The sequence below is a fragment of the Stigmatopora argus genome, chromosome 6 (genome assembly GCF_051989625.1).
Source record: "Stigmatopora argus isolate UIUO_Sarg chromosome 6, RoL_Sarg_1.0, whole genome shotgun sequence".
NCBI lineage: Eukaryota > Metazoa > Chordata > Actinopteri > Syngnathiformes > Syngnathidae > Stigmatopora > Stigmatopora argus.
Window position 1 is genome coordinate 18,346,641 of NC_135392.1, and position 19,542 is coordinate 18,366,182.

Here is a 19,542-nt window from a genome sequence, read left to right on the forward strand (position 1 = left end):
TTGAGTGGTTCGGCCTCACAGCAAAAAAAAATTGGGATTTTATTTTGTGCGCTCCATATGATTTGCTGTGCGCAGAGAAGACGAGAGTGGTGTGCAATTGCCCACACGCGGAGCTCAGAGGGAACATTGGTCGCGGGGGGTGCTGAAGCCTATCACAGCTGACTTCGGGCCAGAGGCGGGGGACACCCTGAATTGGTGGCCAGCCAATCGCAGGGCACAAGGAGACAAACAACAATTCACGCTCACACTCATGCCTAGGGGCAACTTAGTGTTCAATTGGCCAATCATGTATGTTTTTGGAATGTGGAAGGAACCTGGAGTACCTGCAGAAAACCCACCCAGGCCCGCGAAGAGCATGCAAAATCCACACAGGTGGGCTGACCTGGATGTGAACCCAGTACCCCAAAGCTGTGAGGCTGATGTGCTAACTACTATATATATATATATATATATATATATATATATATATATATATATATATATATATATATATATATATATATATATATATATATATATATATATATATATATATATATATATATATATAATTATATATATATGTAATCACCAAAATAACCAAATGTATCTTTATATTATAAATATAAATTTGTTTTTTGGGTGATTATTTTTATTTATAACATCTGTACGTATTATATTTCGCATTTGTGTAGCTCAGCTCTCTCTAGTGGTTGGAAAGTGTTAATGATTGTATTTAAATATATTTTTGTTCTGGCACCTGTCTCTCCTCGAATCTATATAAAATTCCGCGAATGACGTCACCTCTACAAATAAATACGATTGATGATCATGCAATAACAATTTAACATTTGAATCATTCGTACATGTGTTGAGTGACACGTGGCATTTTCGAGCTAGTTGAAATGAATGGACAAACACACAATCTAAAGATTTATATGTTGAATACTACTCATCCAGACACGTATACGATATTTATGTGAAAAATAATGATTTAATTTTTAATATAATAATTTTAGACAGGCACCTTACGGGCAAGCCTCACGTGACAGAAACATTTAAGGTCCTTTTACTACTTCACGTGCACGCCGTGGGAAATACTAACCATGCCTAAGTCAAAGCGGGATAAGAAAAGTAAGAGAAAAAAACTGATCTGTTGCTAATTGTCTAAAATTACTGCATGGTATTTTTTTGGTAATGAAACTATTGACGCCTCAATACGTACGTAAGGGAATGTAACGTGCTCATGTTATCTAGTGGTGCAATTCTTGTTGGTCACTCAGGAAAATTCTATCTATATCTCCCCCCCAGTTTCTTTAACAAAAACAGCCAAGAAGGGACTCGAATCAAAACAGAAATTGATAGAAGAGGTAAATTTTGTTTTACAAATTTTTGCATACCGAACTCAATGATTGCTACTATGTCTAAGTTTGCTTTATCTTACTGTAGTTACGGAAATGTGTCGACACCTACAAATATTTGTTCATCTTCTCTGTGGCTAATATGAGGAATAACAAGTTGAAAGACGTCAGGACAGCGTGGAAACACAGCAGGTAACCCACTTATATGTTCAAGAAAAAACATGAACAGCATACATATACTGACCCACGTCGAGAATGGTTTATCATTGATAGTAACCTCTACTATATTTCGGTGCATGGTTGTTCACATTTTTTCTAGTCGTAATATTCTGCTACGTAATGTATAGCAACAAACTGAAGTCTGAGCAGGGAAACCTCTTAGAAGAGTCTGCAGAATCAAGTTTTTATCGATGCCGAGCTCCAGTCCAGCCCTTTCGGGTAGTCTTTGCTTTTACTACTCGTTGGATCTGTGTGATGAACATAAAATCTATCAAACAAGTGCTTAATTGGACTTGGGAGGAGATGAAACACCTTGCCAATGGCCCATTTTGCAATGCTATGCTAATGTAATTGAGGCTCAAAATGGCAAAGGATAGGGATAGGATATGATACAAAAAACTGCATTCTAAGGCCTCAAATGCAGACGATCTCATGCTGGTCTGAATGATATCTGAAAGAAAATTGGACAATTCATCTCATTTTCGGAACCGCTGTATCCTCACTAGGGTCATAGGGGGTGCTGGAAACTATCCCAGTTGACTTTGGGCTGGAGGCGGAGGACACCCTGAATTGGTGGCCAGCCAATCGCAGGGCAAAAGGAGAGAAACAACCACTCACGCTCACACTCATACATAGGGGCAATTTAGAGTCAGCCTACCATGCATGTCTTTGGAATGTGGGAGGAAACCGGAGTACCCGGAGAAAGCCCACGCAGTCCCAGGGAGAACATGCAAACTCCACACAGGTAGACCGACCTGGATTTGAATCCGGGTCCCCCATTGTGAGGCCGCTGACCACTCAGCTGCCGGGCCGCCCTGGGACAATTCAACCCCCCCAAAATAATTGAGACTTTTGCCAGGTGCAGCCTTAGCCTTGCACTACGGTTTTGGGCGAATACCCACATGAATATGTAATCCACTAGAATTTCTTTATAGAAATGTTACATGACTTTTAAAAGTCCAATATCACGTAGCATGAAGCATACACCAGCATGCATGCTTGCGTATGTTTTAAAAAAGGCCGCAGGAGCAAAACTTAGTTTGATTGTGCTTTATTGACGTAATGTGTACGCACGTTAATATATTTCAATGCATTCAAACATCTACAAATCTGTCAAAATCATCATTTTCTGGATCTGACATAAAGAGTTGGCAAGTGGGGGAGTTCGCCTTCTAACACGCATGGTTCCAGTCTGATTGTGATACCGGCCGGTTTCGGCAAAAGCTCACCTTGCTAGCCAAAACTTTAGCACAGGTATCTACAACCCATTCACATTGCGTAACTCGACCAACGCTGCGTGCCAGTATAACTGTTTGCCATCAGACATCAATCGCTCCTAAGCTGTTTGGCTTTTCCGATCCCTCCACTTTCGAACCATAAGCTCGTTTTTGTTGAGGTGAAGCAGCTCGATATCCATGTTCCTCTGGAGCACGGTTCGGGTTACTTTGAACTTTGCCTCGTAAGCGTATCTTTTTGCAGGGACCATTTTCAGGGGTCAAAGCGATATTGTTTTGCAAAATGAATCCCGAAATGCATTTCTAATTGATATGTGCTCTTTTCTTGCACCCCCTTCCCTGTCAGGCCTTTTCCTCTATATAGAAGTAGCATGTCTGGAAGAAATGCACCCAGACAGTCAAGCAGTCATGGTCGTCCAGTGACATCTACGGAATTTTGAATTTAGTGCATACACTAGCCACACCAACTGATTGGCACCCTGTCCATTTTAGATTTTTAAGTGTGCCGTATAGGCGTGGAAAAATGGTACATGAAAATATAGACCATTCAACTGGTGTTTGTTTCTCCAAATAATCACAAATTAGATGTTTGTAAGTTGGGAACCTAATCTTCTCATATATTTTTCTAATACATACTTCATGTACCGATATGGCTCAAATTCTTTAGCTGAATAAGTACTGAACTTAGTTTTGAACAGCTGTTTTAACAGCTGATGAACTGCAAACTTCCATCGCTGGCAATTGTGTACTAGGCCTTTTTTTTACAATTCTTTTCCATATCACCTGTACGTCGTTGATCTTTTTATTTTAGCCTTTTTCATACACACAATTGTTACAAATATACTAACATAAGGTACAGTAATCCCTTGATTATCGCGGCTTCACTACATCGGGTTTCTTTTCTGTGGTAATTTTTATTTTTTTGTTATTTTTTTTTGGGTACATTCATAAAAATGTGAAAATCCACGCTGAAATTCGCAAGTGGAAGCCACTCCCCTGTCCTCCGCTTGCTACTAGGACTCGGCACTGAAATAAGAAAAAAAATATGTTTTTAAATAGGGGTGACCCTACTTTGTTATTTAGTTTACCGCGGCCATGTCTGGTCTACATTTACCGTGATAATCGAGGGATTACTGTATAAGTATACCTTTTTAGGAGATATAAATATTCTTTCATTTTGAGAAGTTATTATTTTTTGAATTGATACAAGTCATTCATTTTCTGAACCGCTTTCCTCACAAGGGTCGCAAGGGTGCTGGAGCCTATCCCAGACAACTTTCAGGTACGAGGCTGGGGACACCCAAAATTGGTGGCCAGCCAATCGTAGGGCATGAGGAGACAGATAACCATTCACGCTTACACTCATGCCTAGAGGAAATTTACAGTGTTTAACCAGCCTACCATGCATGTTTGTGAGATGTGGGAGGAAACCAGAGTACCTGGAGAAAACCCACGCAAATTCCACACAGGAGGACCAACCCGGGATCAAACCCAGGACCTCAGAACTGTGAGGCCGACATGCTAAACACTCATCCGTCGAGCCGCTAATTTAAAATTACACAAATAAAAATCATACAAATGAAAATTGTCTTTTCCCTCACAGATTCTTCTTTGGAAAAAACAAAGTCATGATAGTGGCCATTGGGAAAGGAGAAACGGACGAATACAGAGATAACTTATGTCAGGTAGGAATCAGCAATCAGCTGTTTTTAACACACTTTGGTGGCAGAATCCAAAACTGATTTTGTTTTTTTGTTCATCAAATTTTTCAGCATTAAGATCCCCATTGTAGGGAAATAGAAAAAAAAAACAAAAGCAACAACAACAAAATGATGTGTATGTCTGTATCAGTATACCACATTGGCCCGAATAAAAGACGACCCCGATTATAAGAGGACCTCCTCTTTTTCAAGACTCAAATTTGAAAAAAGACTTTGAAGACCAAATTAAATTTTTCTACAGAAAATAATTACAGTACACCTGAAACAAATTATAACACTATATTCAAGAGTCTTGAAACAAATCTGAAACATTGCAATAAAATAATGCAAACTGATTTAAACTTGAGTTGCTGAGATCTGTCATGTCAGAACATTACTCCTCACAAACATCGACTTCGCTGTGCTCAGTGTCACTATCATTCCCATCTTCTGGCTCCTCCCATAACGCGTCATCTTCACTGCCATCCAGGGCATTTGATATGCAACATTTTTTAAACCCGTGGATGATACTCTTTGAGGAAACTGCATCACATGCATGGAGGATCCACTCACAGAGCAAACGTACTGGAGGCACCTGAATCTTTTTAGTCGCGTGATCGCCAGACAGGAGCCACTCTGTGTTTTTCTTTTGCAGATTGTCTTTGAATGGTTTGTTGACCACAACATCCAACACCTGCAGCTGATTTGTCATTCCCCCCCAGAATGATCACAGAGTTGCCGTTCATCGCCTTCACTAGTTTTTTGATTGAATCAGACAAGTGTCCACAAAATGCATCCAAAATCTGCATGTTCCTCTTTTTTTCTGAACAACCTTGAGCCAGCCCACTACACGCTCAGTTTACATCCAGCCCTTTTCCTGGGCACGTACAATAATGCCAGCTGGCATCGCCTCCTTAGGTAGTCTTACGTTTTAAAATCACATACGGAGGGAGTTTGGTTCCGTCTGCGAGGCAAGCTAACAAGATGGTAACCCTCTTCTCATTTCCAGTGGAGTTGAAAATAACAGATTTCTCACCTTTCTTGTGTACAGTGACAGGTGTTGGCATGTCAAAAAACACGCGTGTCTGATCATCATTGTTAATCTGATTTAGTGGGTAAGAGTGCTTTTTCTTCAAGTTGATCACATAGCGTTGAAAAGACAAAGTCAGTGGGCAGGCGCTGGGCTAGACTTGTTCTGCGTCGCAGCGTTAGTCTGTTATGCCGCAGCAGTCTTTTACATCAGCCGAGGCTTGGATTGAAGTCAGCTGTGGGTATGCATTTAGCTCTTTGGATATTTCCACGGCTTTGAGCTGAATGATGGTTCTGCTGATAGGCATCCCATCCTTTCGTTTCTCGTCCACGTATGCGCACACCTTCCTGTCGAGCTATTGGAACCGGCTGCTGTGTGGACCATGGAAAGCTTTTCTCTGACTGAGAGCAATTTTTTTAGGCGATCTTTTTTTAGCTTACACTCTGACACCATATTTCAAAGCTGCTTTGCAATTGTTTGACGACTCTGCCTCATTTATCACCATCATCTTGAGGTTGGCATCATAACTTCTCCTCAGCTGCCGGTTAACCTGGCGAATCTTCGACCCACTTCTCTCTAGATCACTGGTCTCAAACCGGTCCTCAAAGGGCCGCAGTGGGTGCAGGTTTTCATTCCAACTCAACAAGAGGATACCTTTTGCAAGTGTAATCAGTTAATCAGTTGATTGCAGCCAGGTGCTACTTATTTTAGAAGACACCTGATTGGTTAAAATGTCAGCACTGGATCGGTTGGAACAAAAACCAGGACCCACTGCGGCCCTCGGCGGAATCGGTTTGAGACACCTGCAGTCTAGATTGTCGCTACGTTTCCCCATTTATCCCTTATCTTCTTTTCCCCTCTTCTTTCTTACCACTATTGTATTTTTCTACTTTGTGCTCGCGCTCTTTTTATTTTTCTTCCTCGTGATGGGTTTGCTCTGGCCTAGAGTTAAGTTCAGCGTTCGCATTAAAGATATCTAGCGCTGTGAATGTGTATGATCCGAACATAAGACGACCACCACTTTTTTAGCCTTATTGCAATGCCAAAAACATCGTTTTATAATCGGGCCAATCCGATATGTATATGTATATATTGTCTTCTAACACTGTTATTACAAAAGATGTATCAATTTGGTAAACACAAAGTGAAACAGCAATAAACTTAAATGAAAACAATTAACTTATTTTGAGGAAAAACTCATTTTGGATTTCACGCCCAAAAATACGTTCAAAACAGCTGTCAGACAAAATATTTTCTTTTCTTTTTGCCTAACGTAATGGATCTAATGTTTAAATTGTGGATCAAGAGCTCATGTCCTTTTTTGCAGGTCAGCAAGCGTCTTCGGGGGGAAGTGGGCGTGCTTTTTACAAATAAAACCAAGGAGGACGTACAAGAGTGAGTAAGCACTACCAGGGCTTAGTTATTAAAGGCTAACTAGTTGTTTCATTGTTCTGCAGAAACGCATTTTGTATCAAAACTACAAACAAACAAGAAAATCAAGCAATGTTTGTTTTCCGCAATTTACATAAAAATAAATGTTGAGAAAGTTGTCGTTTTTTGCTCGCCATTTTATTTTACTCTGATGATTAATTTTTAAAAGCAACATCATGTTCTTAATAAGTTTTGCATTTTGCACTTTGTCAAAACGTTCAATTATTTTAAAAGTTAAGTCTTCACTACCTTTTCACCAATAGGTGTGCATTCTGATCAGTTGTTTCAAACAATGTAGATTTGTGTTAGCTATGTCCACAAAATAAAAACGTGAGTAATAGTCGTTGCTGTTTGTTTATAATAATATGGAGCTTTATTTTTGTTAGCGTCACTGTTAAACGCCAATAGAAAAAAGGTCACAAAATCACAAATCCCTCTGTACCCACTGAAATATGACTTTTGGCAGCTCTGGTATTACTAAATGTATTGTTAATATAATAAAAAGAAGAAACTGTCTCAACTAATTAATCAGTCCATTCTTTTAATTTTTAGAGTAATGGGATTTTAGTAGATAGCAAAATTTAAAGTTTTTTTTTCCTAATTAGGATTGTAAATAGTGACGTCAAAATCATTTTAACTTTTATTCAAAAAAACAAAAGAAAATTTTCAAAATGGCAACAAGGCAGGTTGTAATTTTTGTATGTGGGTTGTTTTTTTTCCCCCTTTCCACACAGATATTTTAGCCATTACAAAGAGATGGATTATGCACGATCAGGAAATCGGGCTAAGAGGGATGTGACTCTGGATGAAGGGCCTTTGGAGCAGTTCACACACTCCATGGAGCCTCAACTTAGGCAGCTCGGCCTCCCTACTTCGCTCAAAAAAGGTAGCAATCCCAACTTTGGACACAATACAGAGGAAATCTGTATATTTGTGCATATTTTTATCGCAATGGCTCATTATTTGATTCCACGACAAAACCAAGATGGTTTTGAACTACTTTAATCCCTAAGATATTTTTTTGTGTTTGTGTATACATCTGACAATATTATAGGACCACACGGTCTGCAAAGACGGTGACATTCTCATCCCTGAACAAGCTCGTATATAAGATATTGTTTTGTTTGTGTATAGGGGTCGTGACACTATTAAAGGATCACACGGTATGCAAAGATGGTGACGTTCTCACTCCTGAACAAGCTCGTATTTTGGTAAGTTAATGAGATTAAAAAGAAAGTACTAAATATTACTGTTAAGTAGACACAATAGTAATATAGAGGTACCCTAACTTACACGTTTCCCGACTCATGGGCTTTGACTCAAATTGGGAAGTGAAAATTAGCTGAGGACCTCACAAAACTTGAAATAGAACATTGTGCACAGTTCAAAAAAAGTGGCCTATCTGTGGTGATTGGCCAGTTAAGTCACCTGCATGCTGACGTACTCATCTTTCCCTGGCTCAGCTCCATGACCACGCCATTTTAAAAATCAAATATGAGCAGTGTTTGCACTAAATAAAGCAAAATAGCACACCATTGCGTTGGGTCTAAGAGGTGTACATTCCAATGGAGGTAAAAATTCATGACAACGGAGGCTACATTCGAAAGAAAAGTAGAGTAGGTGGAAGGAGTGGGAACCCTGGTGGCCATACAAATCCCAGCATTACCTTATTTTTTGCACGACATTGCACTCTCTCCCTCCATTTGACGTCAGTGCTAATGTAAAAGCAACTGGAGCACATTTTCAAAACAAACAAACAATTTCACACTGGTATATGTAAATGTATGCAAACATGTAAACACGTGTATATATATGCCAACACGTCATAATAATTAATGAACTCATTGATTCCATCTAGAACAGTGGTCTCAAACCGGTCCTCAAAGGGACACAATGAGTTCAGGTTTTCATTCAAACCGAACAAGCAGACACATTTTGCAAGTGTAATCAGTTGATTGCAGCCACGTGCTACTTATTTTAGAAGACCCCTCATTGTTTAAACTGTTGACACTGGATCGGTTGAAACAAAGGCAGCCCTTTGCAGAGGATAAAATAGAGTTCGTCAAGCACCTCAGTACTTGCACAACGATTTAACCGGCAAAAGTGATTGCAATAATAAACTACGCAGATAACACTTCCAGGGCACACTCCCATTTCAACCCATATTCTGCATTTAAGTTATAATAATTGAGAAATGTTTTAAGTGCCTTAAAAAAATCTTTTTTTTTTAGGTATGCCATTTTGTTAGGAATTATTTTCTTTCACATAACATGTTTATTCATAAAGATAAAACTGAAAATTCAGTTGTTTCACCAACCAAATCTCAACGGTTGGAGGTCTGATCTGTAAATAATTCGCCAATAGGTAATAGTCAACTTTTAACATAAACCTTACAGAAAAAAACACATCAATACTCGCTGGAAAATTAGCATTTTTCCATTAGATTAAATAGATACATTAACATTACTAGATGTCTGGTACTCTAGTCTAGTAGTTATTCATTACATTTTCTGATGTTTTTAGTTTTTTTTTGTTAAAAAAAAATGTTTTCCCCCCAGAAACTGTTGGGTATAGAGATGGCCGAGTTCAAAGTGACGATCAAATGCATGTGGAGCTCTGAAACAGGCGCATTTGAGGTCATGGAGGAGGATGACGACCAGCCTATGCAGGACAAAGAAGAGGAGGAGGAGGAAGATCAAGAGGCAGAGGATGGAGAGTGAAAGATTGTACTTCAACTTAATTTTTAAATGTCACATTGATCAGGATTTTGAAATCTAGTACATTTTTGATCCGGTAAACTGATTTTTTTTCTTTTTTTAAGCTCTGTACTGAATTGTTGCTCACATGTGTGATGGGTTTGAAAACATGGCTTTTATCAAATGTACCAATTCCACAAACTGTCAACTGTTATTTGCATTTAAGAACAGGCAAAACACTTGAAGTTTATAAAAAATAAACTAAACAATTTATCTTTAGAGTATAATTGAGTTAACAAATTCTGGGACAGTGTGTGCACATTAAAAGTGTTTTGCAAAAAGTGGGAACCAAAAACTGCCGAAGGACATTCGCCATATGCTGGAGCCTGTACGAGGTGCTCTGGTGAGAGGCCAGCAGGATACTCATTGCTATCAGTCTGTCACAGCATTCACTAGTCAAACTCTCATTGACACATTATTTATTGCCTTCAAATAACCAACCACGGTTGCTGGGATGCGTTAGGAAAACCACCGCAACCACAGGGAGACCAAAAAAGGCGAGAGGAAGCTGGATGTCTGAAAAAGGCACACGGATAGATGCCAACGTCCATAGGAAATACACATTGAAAAGCTAGGCAAGACCAGTCAGGTTTCCAACCGGGTCAAATTAAATTCACCTGTAAAAGGTGGATTGTATTCAAGGTTCATTATCAATTTCATCCTAAAGTCCAATACCCCCAATCTATTTGGGGGTGGGGGGTCAATATTGTATGATTAGCGATCTACAATTTTTGGGGGTGATCTTTTTCTGCATCTATCGGAAGTAGTTGGGACACTCGTGAATGACCAGCTTCCAAGCGTTCTCGAAGGCCTTCACCACCACCTCGTCAAGAGGACCTTCCTCAGCGGCTGCCAGATTCTGTTTGAGCTGCTCCAAGTTGGACATGCCAATGATGACACCGTCCCCGAGGTCGCCCTTCAAACAAACGAGACAAGTTAAAACGTTTACTTTGATCATGTTGATGGATGGGTGGGTGTCTTTGGCACCTTGAGTTGGGAATGGTGGTACATCCAGCGCATGGCGGCAGACAGCAAGGTGGGTGGTGTCGAGCCATATGCCATCTCCAGACCCTTTTGGACCACTTCTATTGCCTGAAAGTGACTGTGCTTCCAGTATCTATGAAGGAAATGAAGTAATTCATCCAAGTTTTTTTTTTACCATCAAGTAGTATTTTGAGGGAGCATACTAGTCAAAAAATGTGAATTATAAGTTAAACGATTCATCTCTTGAAGACACTTTTAATGTTCCGACTTTGGAAACCCACAGTAACTCACCTTTGGCAATTTTTAAATATTTCTCGCAAATAGAATGACGTTAAACATCACATCTTAAAATAAATTGAGGGGGAAAAAATAAATTTGTGTATTATATAATACATTGGAAAAACATTGCTAAAACATTGTTTGTAAAAAAATGCTGAAATAAATAGAACAATAAAAACACTAAATATTATAAAGTAATTTGAAAAAATTGTATTTACCCTTAGAAATAGATAAATCGCTATTTTATTTATTGTTTTTAAATGCCAAACAAAGAAATACATTCACCTTATAAATTTTGAATATTTTCAGTACTTTTCTATAATATATATCATTAAACTTTGATGATAGTATGTGGCTACAGTATCCTTGTCTAATGAAAATAAATTGTGTTCAAATGGTTATGTTTCAACCTGAAAAAAGCTCCAAAACTCAATTTGAGACACTTTTCAATGTATTGATTATAAAGATTTTTTTTTACCATCACTCTGATATTCCATAATATACTTTTTTTTGGCAACGATGGAAATCACACCCCGTGTTGGCTTCCAGTTATTATAAAAGGTAATTAGAGCATCCATTAGTTTTCAAAGTAATCGGGCAATAAATGTCTGAGGCCATAAAAAAATACCTGTCCCTGTATGCAGCAGCCCAGTTGTTACCAAAGAATCTCCCTTCAGGTTGAGATGAATCTTTGTCTTCATAATGATACTTCCCTGTCAGAAGGCCACCTAGTGAGAAACAAAATCCAATTATTAGCACCTATAATGTCCTTTCCATGTCGTCTGAGATGTTTTTTTGGTAAACGAATGAAAAAGTGAGAGGACATAGTACAGGCACAAATATCTCAGCTCAATAGACTAACTGTAACAGGTAAATGAAGTCTCCTTTAAAACAAGTTGTGTACCTGCGAGAGGGTTGTATGCGTAGAACTTCAACCCAAAGTACCTCAAACATGGCAGCAACTCTGTCTCCACCTGCCTTGTGGTGGCATTGTACATTCCCTGTGAGATGTAGCACGTGAAGATTTTTGAACTTTAGGAGACAAAACTGCAGAAATTGTGATCCAAGATACAGTAATTCCTCAAATATCGCGGTTAATGTGGACCAGAAATGTCCGAGATAATCGAAAAACCGCAAAGTAGGGTCACCTCTATTAAAAAATAAATAAAATAAAATTCTTCAGTGCTGATTCCTGATTCAAAATAAAAAAAAAGTTTCCTTTTGAAAAGAAGAACAAATGATTAAAAGACGTTTTCCCTTACTAAGAAAAAAAGCTCAAATAAACAATGTTTTGGATCTATTTAAAAAAAAATAATATTTAAGGCTTTTGATCCTGTTCTTTTAATCCGGTTTAAAAAAAAAATCTAAATATTATATCTAAAATGGATACATTAAATTGAGTTGACGTTAATGCGGCCCGCGAACCAACCCGAGTTTGACACCCTGGTTCTAGGCAGTGTAAATGAAGATGAAAAAGGAGATATCCTCCTAAATATAAATAAATCACTGCTTCTTACCTGATAAACAGTGGGCAAAATCCAATTATTTTCTCTGCACAAGCACACAATTTCAGCCACTTCCCATGATGCATAATTGGACAGGCCAAACTCCTTAAATTTCCCCTAAGGTGATACATTTTTAAAACACATTAGCAGGTGGACATGACAGGGAAAAAAATGTTTTGTTTTGTTTTTCAATCAGTTTTTTGCCTCTTTATGTAGCTGGTCGCAAGCCTGCAGGGTGTCCGCGATTGGACTTAAGTGATCAGGTGCGTGCAAATAGAAAAGATCAACACACTCGGTCCGCAGACGCTTGAGGGAGGTCTCCAGTTGAGACCGCACGCTCTCTGGTTTCAATGTCTTGCCGTCCCACGGGTTTGCCTTGGTGGCAATGCTGACTGCATTCAATAAATGAAAAGAAGTTACTTTTTTAATTATTTACTCGCATATAGGCCACTTATGTCGGACAAAAAAATGACTGAATCGAGGATACGGCTTATATGCTCATAAAAACACGCAATTTGACGGCGCCGTGACACGATGACATCACGACAAAATGGCACCCATGCATGCGCCGTGACGTCACGACGCAAGCGAATGCCGATACGGTAATTTATTTCAAAATAGAGAAAAGAGAAACAGATAAAACACTAAACTAAATGTATTTTGACGTCTATGAATGAAATTCATCAAAAAAACATCTTGCATAGAACGCAAAACGTTCCCGTCACAGCTTCGGGGCGCGGCCATCTTAGTGAGGTCGGGGCGCAGCGATGCCGTCTACATTTTTTTCACCAGACGCGAGTAGCCTTGATTATGAAATAAAACAAAATTCCACCTGGATTTTTTTTCGTTTCATTTCTTGTTTGGAAGTGACAACTATTGGAGTAATATGAACCATTGAAATAATTGAGATATTTTGATATTAGAAGCAATATGGCGGCCACAACATCTTAAACTTCTGGTAAGAAAATTTAATTTCTGTAATCCTGTTCTCAACAAGACAGACTTATTTCTTTTTCTCAAATTGAATAATTTGATATTTTGCATTTACAAAGAGAGGCATATTAACTTCCTTATGATATGAACCCTAATTCAAACAGTATCTCAGAAATACCACTTGTGAAGATTTTTCTTAAGATTTTCCCTTCAAAGTGATAGAATGATAGCCTTATTACTTATTAAAAATGCTTACAAAACATATAGAAACATCCCATAATAAATCCAACACAAAGTAACACATTTGTACTCCCTATTAAAACCATGAACATGGAGGTGAAAATTGGGAATCAGGGGACGGCTTATACGCGAGAAATTGTAAAATTGAAAAAAAATATGGCAAATTTCAGGTTGTGGCTTATACGTGCGGGCGGCTTATACGCGAGTAAATACGGTAAGTCACACGCTTTAGTAAAAATACACAATAAAATGAAATATCTTGAAACTTTATTCATTGCAGCATCTATAAAACTCCAGTATTACATTCTTTACAATTTCTGGAAGGCATTTTTCTGTTCCTTACAATTATTGGCTCTCAGTAATGATAGGCTAGAAGTTTTATTTTCTCTTATTTCATTGAAGTCAACTTATGTCCTAATGTATTTCAACACAATTTTAAGTGTTGGCAATACATCCTAAATTTAAAAAAAGGTAACCACATATTTTAATTAAAGAGCTGATAGTTGTAGGCTAATGCAAAGCATGGCTTTGTTGCTATGGGAACTGGGGGCAACACAGGGGCATGTGACAATAAATGTTACTTTTTTATAATGAACAAGCATTAGGCGATACATTCTATAAATGTAATGAATCGATAATCAGTAAAAGCTTGCTGAACAAAATTTTATAAGAGCTAAAGGATACAGGAAAAATAATGGCAGATTTCAAATCAGGGACTAAAAAATGTAAAATATCTGAAGCAAGAGAAAACTATGTTGGTCTATGGTATTGTGTTGTTACGTTTATTTCATTTTATTCTTTTAAATATACAATACGGACCACCGGTACTTATTTCAAAGAAAGGATGAGTGGCACCCCATTATTGCTGCTGTAGTGCTTTACTGACAGAGTTGAAGGTTTAAATGTACAGAGCTGCCAACAACTCCGAAATTTCCGGAGTTTACCCGGGAATGCAACGCAAACTCCGGAACTCCGGACAACCTCCCTAAACTCCAAAATGGATCGCAATATGGATGAAACTTTTAAGAAATCCAGACACTCGCAGAGCATTATTACTTCTTATTCGACGATATATCCCATGTCTCCAAAAGGACTGACTTGCACAACATGCAAGAGCAACTTCAGCGTGACACATGGTGGAAATACTGACTGTAAAACGCACGTAAAAAGACCCAAACACAAAGATAAACTTATTTTTATAATGATTTCAATAGTTTGCAAAAACACAATACAGACGCTCCCCTACTTACGAACATTCAACTTACGAACAACGGTACATACGAACATATCTGCAAATTGCGTTTAAGTCCAAAAATGTTCGCAAGTCCAATTTTGTATTTCGCGTCTTTTTCGGAGTAGTACTTCTTTCCGCCGCTAATACCGACGCCTGGCGCTGTGAGAGCTCAGCTCACCCAGCATCTACCTTCTTCGTTGCAATGCGGAAGTGCGTGAATGTATCTCCAGTGTGCAAAGAACCTTTTTCATTTGTATCATTAAATATCTCATGCATCCAATATTGAATATGGTTGGTAAAAAGCTAAAGGCTTCTATTGAGGGAGTTGCAAGGAAGAGGCAAGCCATTTCATTTGAAACGAGTGGCAATAATAACGAAGCTTGATGCGCGTCAGAAAGTGGTGAGCGTTGCACATTCAGTACCATTTATAAACAGAAAGATCGAGCAGCAGGACCCAAATATTGAACGTTGCACAAAGTTTGCAAATCAATTGAATGATGCCATACAGCGCTACTGCATCATTTATGATGAAAAAAAGAAGAAAACTGTGCAATCGTCATTAGGTCGCTTCTTTTGGCCAGTTTCTAATACATAAATCTATCTCTCTACAGTACTGTACATATTCTCTCCATTTTATTAAATGTTTTTTTTTTCAGTACAAACCAATGCGTGTTACTTATACAAGCCTTAAACATACAAATGCACTTATATAAACCTTCAATATACTTGTATAGGCCTTAAACATAAATTATAATACAAAATATAGCACTAAATCAACTTACAAACAAATTCAACTTATGAACAATCGCTCGGAACCAATTGCGTTCGTAAGTTGAGGAGTGTCTGTATTAGATCAGATAAGATAACTGTATTCATCCCGTATTTCAATTAATGTAAAACATGATAATAACAGTTTGATTTAAACTCCTACGCTTATTTTTGTTTTTACATTTTATATCGGAGGGCCCGGCGGATGTGTGGTTAGCGCGTCGGCCTCACAGTGGGAGACCTGGGTTCAAATCCTGGTCGGTCCACCTGTGTGGAGTTTGCATGTTCTCCCCGGGCCTGTGTGGGTTTTCTCCAGGTACTCCGGTTTCCTCCCACATTCCAAAGACATGCATGGTAGGTTGATTGGACACTTTAAATTGGTCCTAGGTACGAGTGTGAGTGTGAATGGTTGTTTGTCTCCTTGTGCCCAGTGATAGCCTGGCCACCAATTCAAGGTGTCCCCTGCCTCTGGCCCGAAATCAGCTGGGATAGGCTCCAGCGCGACCCTAGTGGATAAAATGGTTTGGAAAATGAGATGAGATGAGACATTTTATATCGATTTTGCGTGAAGCGCATTCACCCTGGAAATACTCCAGAAATGGGACCAGGGTACTCCTGAAATGGAGTCGACGGAGGTTGGCAGCTCTGATTATGTATTTGCATTGCACAACAAATTGACCTCGTACTCTTTTCATTTAATCAATTTATTGTTGGACCCTTCCCGGCGACAATCCTTTTTTATAGATTGATTGTTAACAGCACAAGTAACTAGTAAATTTTCGTTGCCCTTCCAATAAACATCATGACATTTGAAAATGCGTTATGACACACGGTTTACCAGGAAGAAAACGAAGTGTGCATGCGTTGCACAAAAACAAGTCAGCTGTCTGCACTTTGAATATTTTACGGCACACGTAAAGTATTAAAGAAGGATTTGGCATTGTTTTTAGGATATGTTTTACTGAAGTAAACCTGTTCGGGGTAGGTTCATGTCTCCCATGATGGTCTCCGCCTTTCCATCCATATACATGTAGGCAGTGTCCAGGTGTTTGTGCCCGTGGTCCAGGAAGATCTTGACCATCTCCCGACTCTGCTCAGCGTTTGCCCGGCCTCCAAAGGCCATGGTGCCAAGCAAGGTAACCGGTCGTGTTGCCGACATTTTTGACCGAGGAACAAAGTCCAGACAAAAATTAGCCCTCTGCGCTCTCGCTATGATAACTGAATTGGGGAGCGGGACAAGTCGCGGTTTGATTACGCACCGCTGTATAAAGTTCAAAGTTCACTTCTGACAGCACCGTCCAACTCAAACTCCTCCTCCATTGGGCGAATCATAGCGACGCTGTACCACAACATCACACTAGAGAGAAGCAAATATCACTAAATGGATACGTGTCACTGTGGTATAAATCAGAGTAGCTCAGATTTTTTGGCTGCAAGATCTACTTTTCAAAAAGTCAACATTGCACGATCTACGTTTTTTTCCCCAGTCCACAGAAAAAGCTAAGCAGTCATATGTGCGGATATTCTTTTAAACAATGCATTGTGTGGCGATTTAGTAATCCTACTTGGACGCACGATGACGCTGTTTGCTCAAATCCCAAATCAAATTTTATACAATAAAACTTTACGAGCGTTCCGGGGCCGAGCTCGTATGTCAATTTACTCGTATCTCAAACCAATTTTTCCCATAGAAAATAACTAAATACAAATTAATCCGTCCCCACCCTCTGAAAAAAAAACATTTACAGGATATTACAATGGAAAAACATTAATTCACCACCTACTCACAAAGTAACACATACCTATCTCGCGGTTATGATCTTTAATACGAAAACTCATTACAGATTTACCATGAAGGGTTCACGGGGAGGGGGTGGAAGAGACTTGGCGGAATGCGACGTGCTCATACCATAGGTAGCATAAACCTTTAACTTACATGAACTTAGATTACTATACACACTTAAAAATAAGTTTTAATCTTACGTTACTCTAAATTTAAACCTTCTGGTGCGATAACCGAAGATTTTAATGTATTCTACCTTTCGAGTCAGAACTTCCTGATTCTCCATGCCTCAGAACCAAATGTTTGTTTCGTCCAGTTCATTTTTTCAAATTATCGGACCAGCCACAACTTGCTTTCAAAGTAACTTTCCTCTTCATTCTTCCTCCATGCCCACTAAGGTAGGAAGCATTAAGCATGGAGCAAAGTCATGCAGAAATAGCCTTTTCTTGGTTCTAATATTTGCTCCATTAAGCTTACAGTATATACTAAGTGATTATTACATTCTATATATGAACATTTGATATAGTTTGTTTTAATTCAACCATTCCTTGTTTTGTCACTTTTGTCCCGACAACCTCTCCTCCCACACATCTGTTCACCATTTAGCTGGCCAAAAGGACTTTTTCTAGGTTTGCACACCAGCACAAGTCAGCCTCATCTGTCTTTTCAGGTCCCTGCAGGACATCGATGACCCCCAGGCTTGTTTTCCTTGAGCAGAAGTATTTAAAAAAAAATACCTATAGGCCTTATTCAGATTGGAAGCCAAAATGTGATATGTAGCCCATCCAGATTGAAACTCAATGGCTCTTTTGCAGTCTGAACAGTCACAAAATGCAGAAATATGAATTTGAAAAGCCGCATTAAACCCACATATGAGAGATAGTTTATTTATTGTTTTATCGTGTTATATTGTATTATAGTTTTTATATTGACAAGATGATTCTCAGTCTGAACTGCGCCAATGGGTTTTGACTTTCCGTCACATTACTGTTAGGCTAGATGACACGTTTGTTGTGTCAGATGGGTCAATTATGTGGCCCCATCTGAACAGGTCCGATTCCAATTTGGAAACTTATGGTAAATAGTGTGACGAATAAGCCTTAAAAGTCAAATTTAAGGAGGAATCCAATTGGAGGCAGATATGTCAGGTGTCTGATCCCAGGTTCAGACCATGGTCTCCCCTGGCTGCGTGAGTTTTCTCCGCGTACTCTGGTTTCCTCCCACATTCCAAAAACATGCAAGGTAGGCTGGTTAAACACTCTTAATTGCGGTACACGGTCGATTGGTCACCGGTCTTTTGGTCGCCGGTCTTTTGGTCGCCGGTCTTTTGGTCGCCGATCTTTTGGTTGCCGGTCTTTTGGTCGCCCGGAAGGTAAGTGATAGTTACCATTTAAATCGTTGCTCAAATTCCCTAAATACAAACTGCAAATTACTATTTAGTCATATTTAATGCCCTAGTAATTATTAGGCTAAAGAAAAGCTCCAAATTTCCCAGACTTTTGTTGTTTTTTGTTGGAGAACTTGTTAAGACCCTGAATGACGTAGCTTCTTAGAGGGACAACGCATGTACATACAAACTCATACACTCACACGTCGGCGCAGTGAAACCGCTCATGGCAATTGTTGGCTTTTATTGATGCGTAGACGTGTTGTTTTACCTTGTTTTGTCGCCGGTCTTTTGGTCGTCGGTCTTTTGGTCGCCGGTCTTTTGGTCGTCGGTCTTTTGGTCGCCGGTCTTTTGGTCGTCGGTCTTTTGGTCGCCGGTCTTTTGGTCGTCGGTCTTTTGGTCGCCGGTCTTTTGTTGTCGCGGTCGGGGCGACCAAAGGACCGCGACCAAAAGACCGGCGACCAATCGACCGCACACGCTTAATTGCACTCTTAAAAGGTATGAGTGTGAGTATAAATGGCAGTGTCTATCCTTGTGCCCTGCGATTGGCTGGAAACCCATTCAGCATGTGCGGTCGTTTGGTCGCCGGTCTTTTGGTTGCCGTCTTTTGGTCGCCGGTCTTTTGGTCGCCGGTCTTTTGGTCGCCGGTCTTTTGGTCGCCCGGACCCAAACAACGGGCGACCAAAAGACCGGCGACAAAACAAAGTTAAAACAACAC

The 19,542-nt window shown here is 39.4% G+C and overlaps 2 protein-coding genes across 2 annotated transcripts; one reads left to right on the forward strand and one right to left on the reverse strand.

The window, feature by feature from the left end:
- The first annotated feature begins 1,005 nt into the window (after nucleotides 1-1,005).
- On the forward strand, nucleotides 1,006-9,852 carry mrto4 (MRT4 homolog, ribosome maturation factor). The gene is made up of 8 exons (XM_077602974.1): nucleotides 1,006-1,113; nucleotides 1,291-1,349; nucleotides 1,429-1,532; nucleotides 4,398-4,479; nucleotides 6,852-6,919; nucleotides 7,690-7,841; nucleotides 8,090-8,166; nucleotides 9,514-9,852. The coding sequence occupies exons 1-8, from the start codon at nucleotides 1,086-1,088 to the stop codon at nucleotides 9,673-9,675; spliced, it is 732 nt and encodes a 243-aa protein (XP_077459100.1). The 5' UTR covers nucleotides 1,006-1,085; the 3' UTR covers nucleotides 9,676-9,852.
- Nucleotides 9,805-16,941, reverse strand: akr7a3 (aldo-keto reductase family 7, member A3 (aflatoxin aldehyde reductase)). The gene is made up of 7 exons (XM_077602973.1): nucleotides 16,627-16,941; nucleotides 12,684-12,871; nucleotides 12,492-12,596; nucleotides 11,879-11,975; nucleotides 11,603-11,702; nucleotides 10,699-10,828; nucleotides 9,805-10,627 (listed from the first exon to the last, which is right to left on the reverse strand). Exons 1-7 carry the CDS (start codon nucleotides 16,811-16,813, stop codon nucleotides 10,466-10,468), a joined length of 969 nt encoding a protein of 322 aa, XP_077459099.1. The 5' UTR covers nucleotides 16,814-16,941; the 3' UTR covers nucleotides 9,805-10,465.
- Between the last annotated feature and the right edge of the window lie 2,601 nt (nucleotides 16,942-19,542).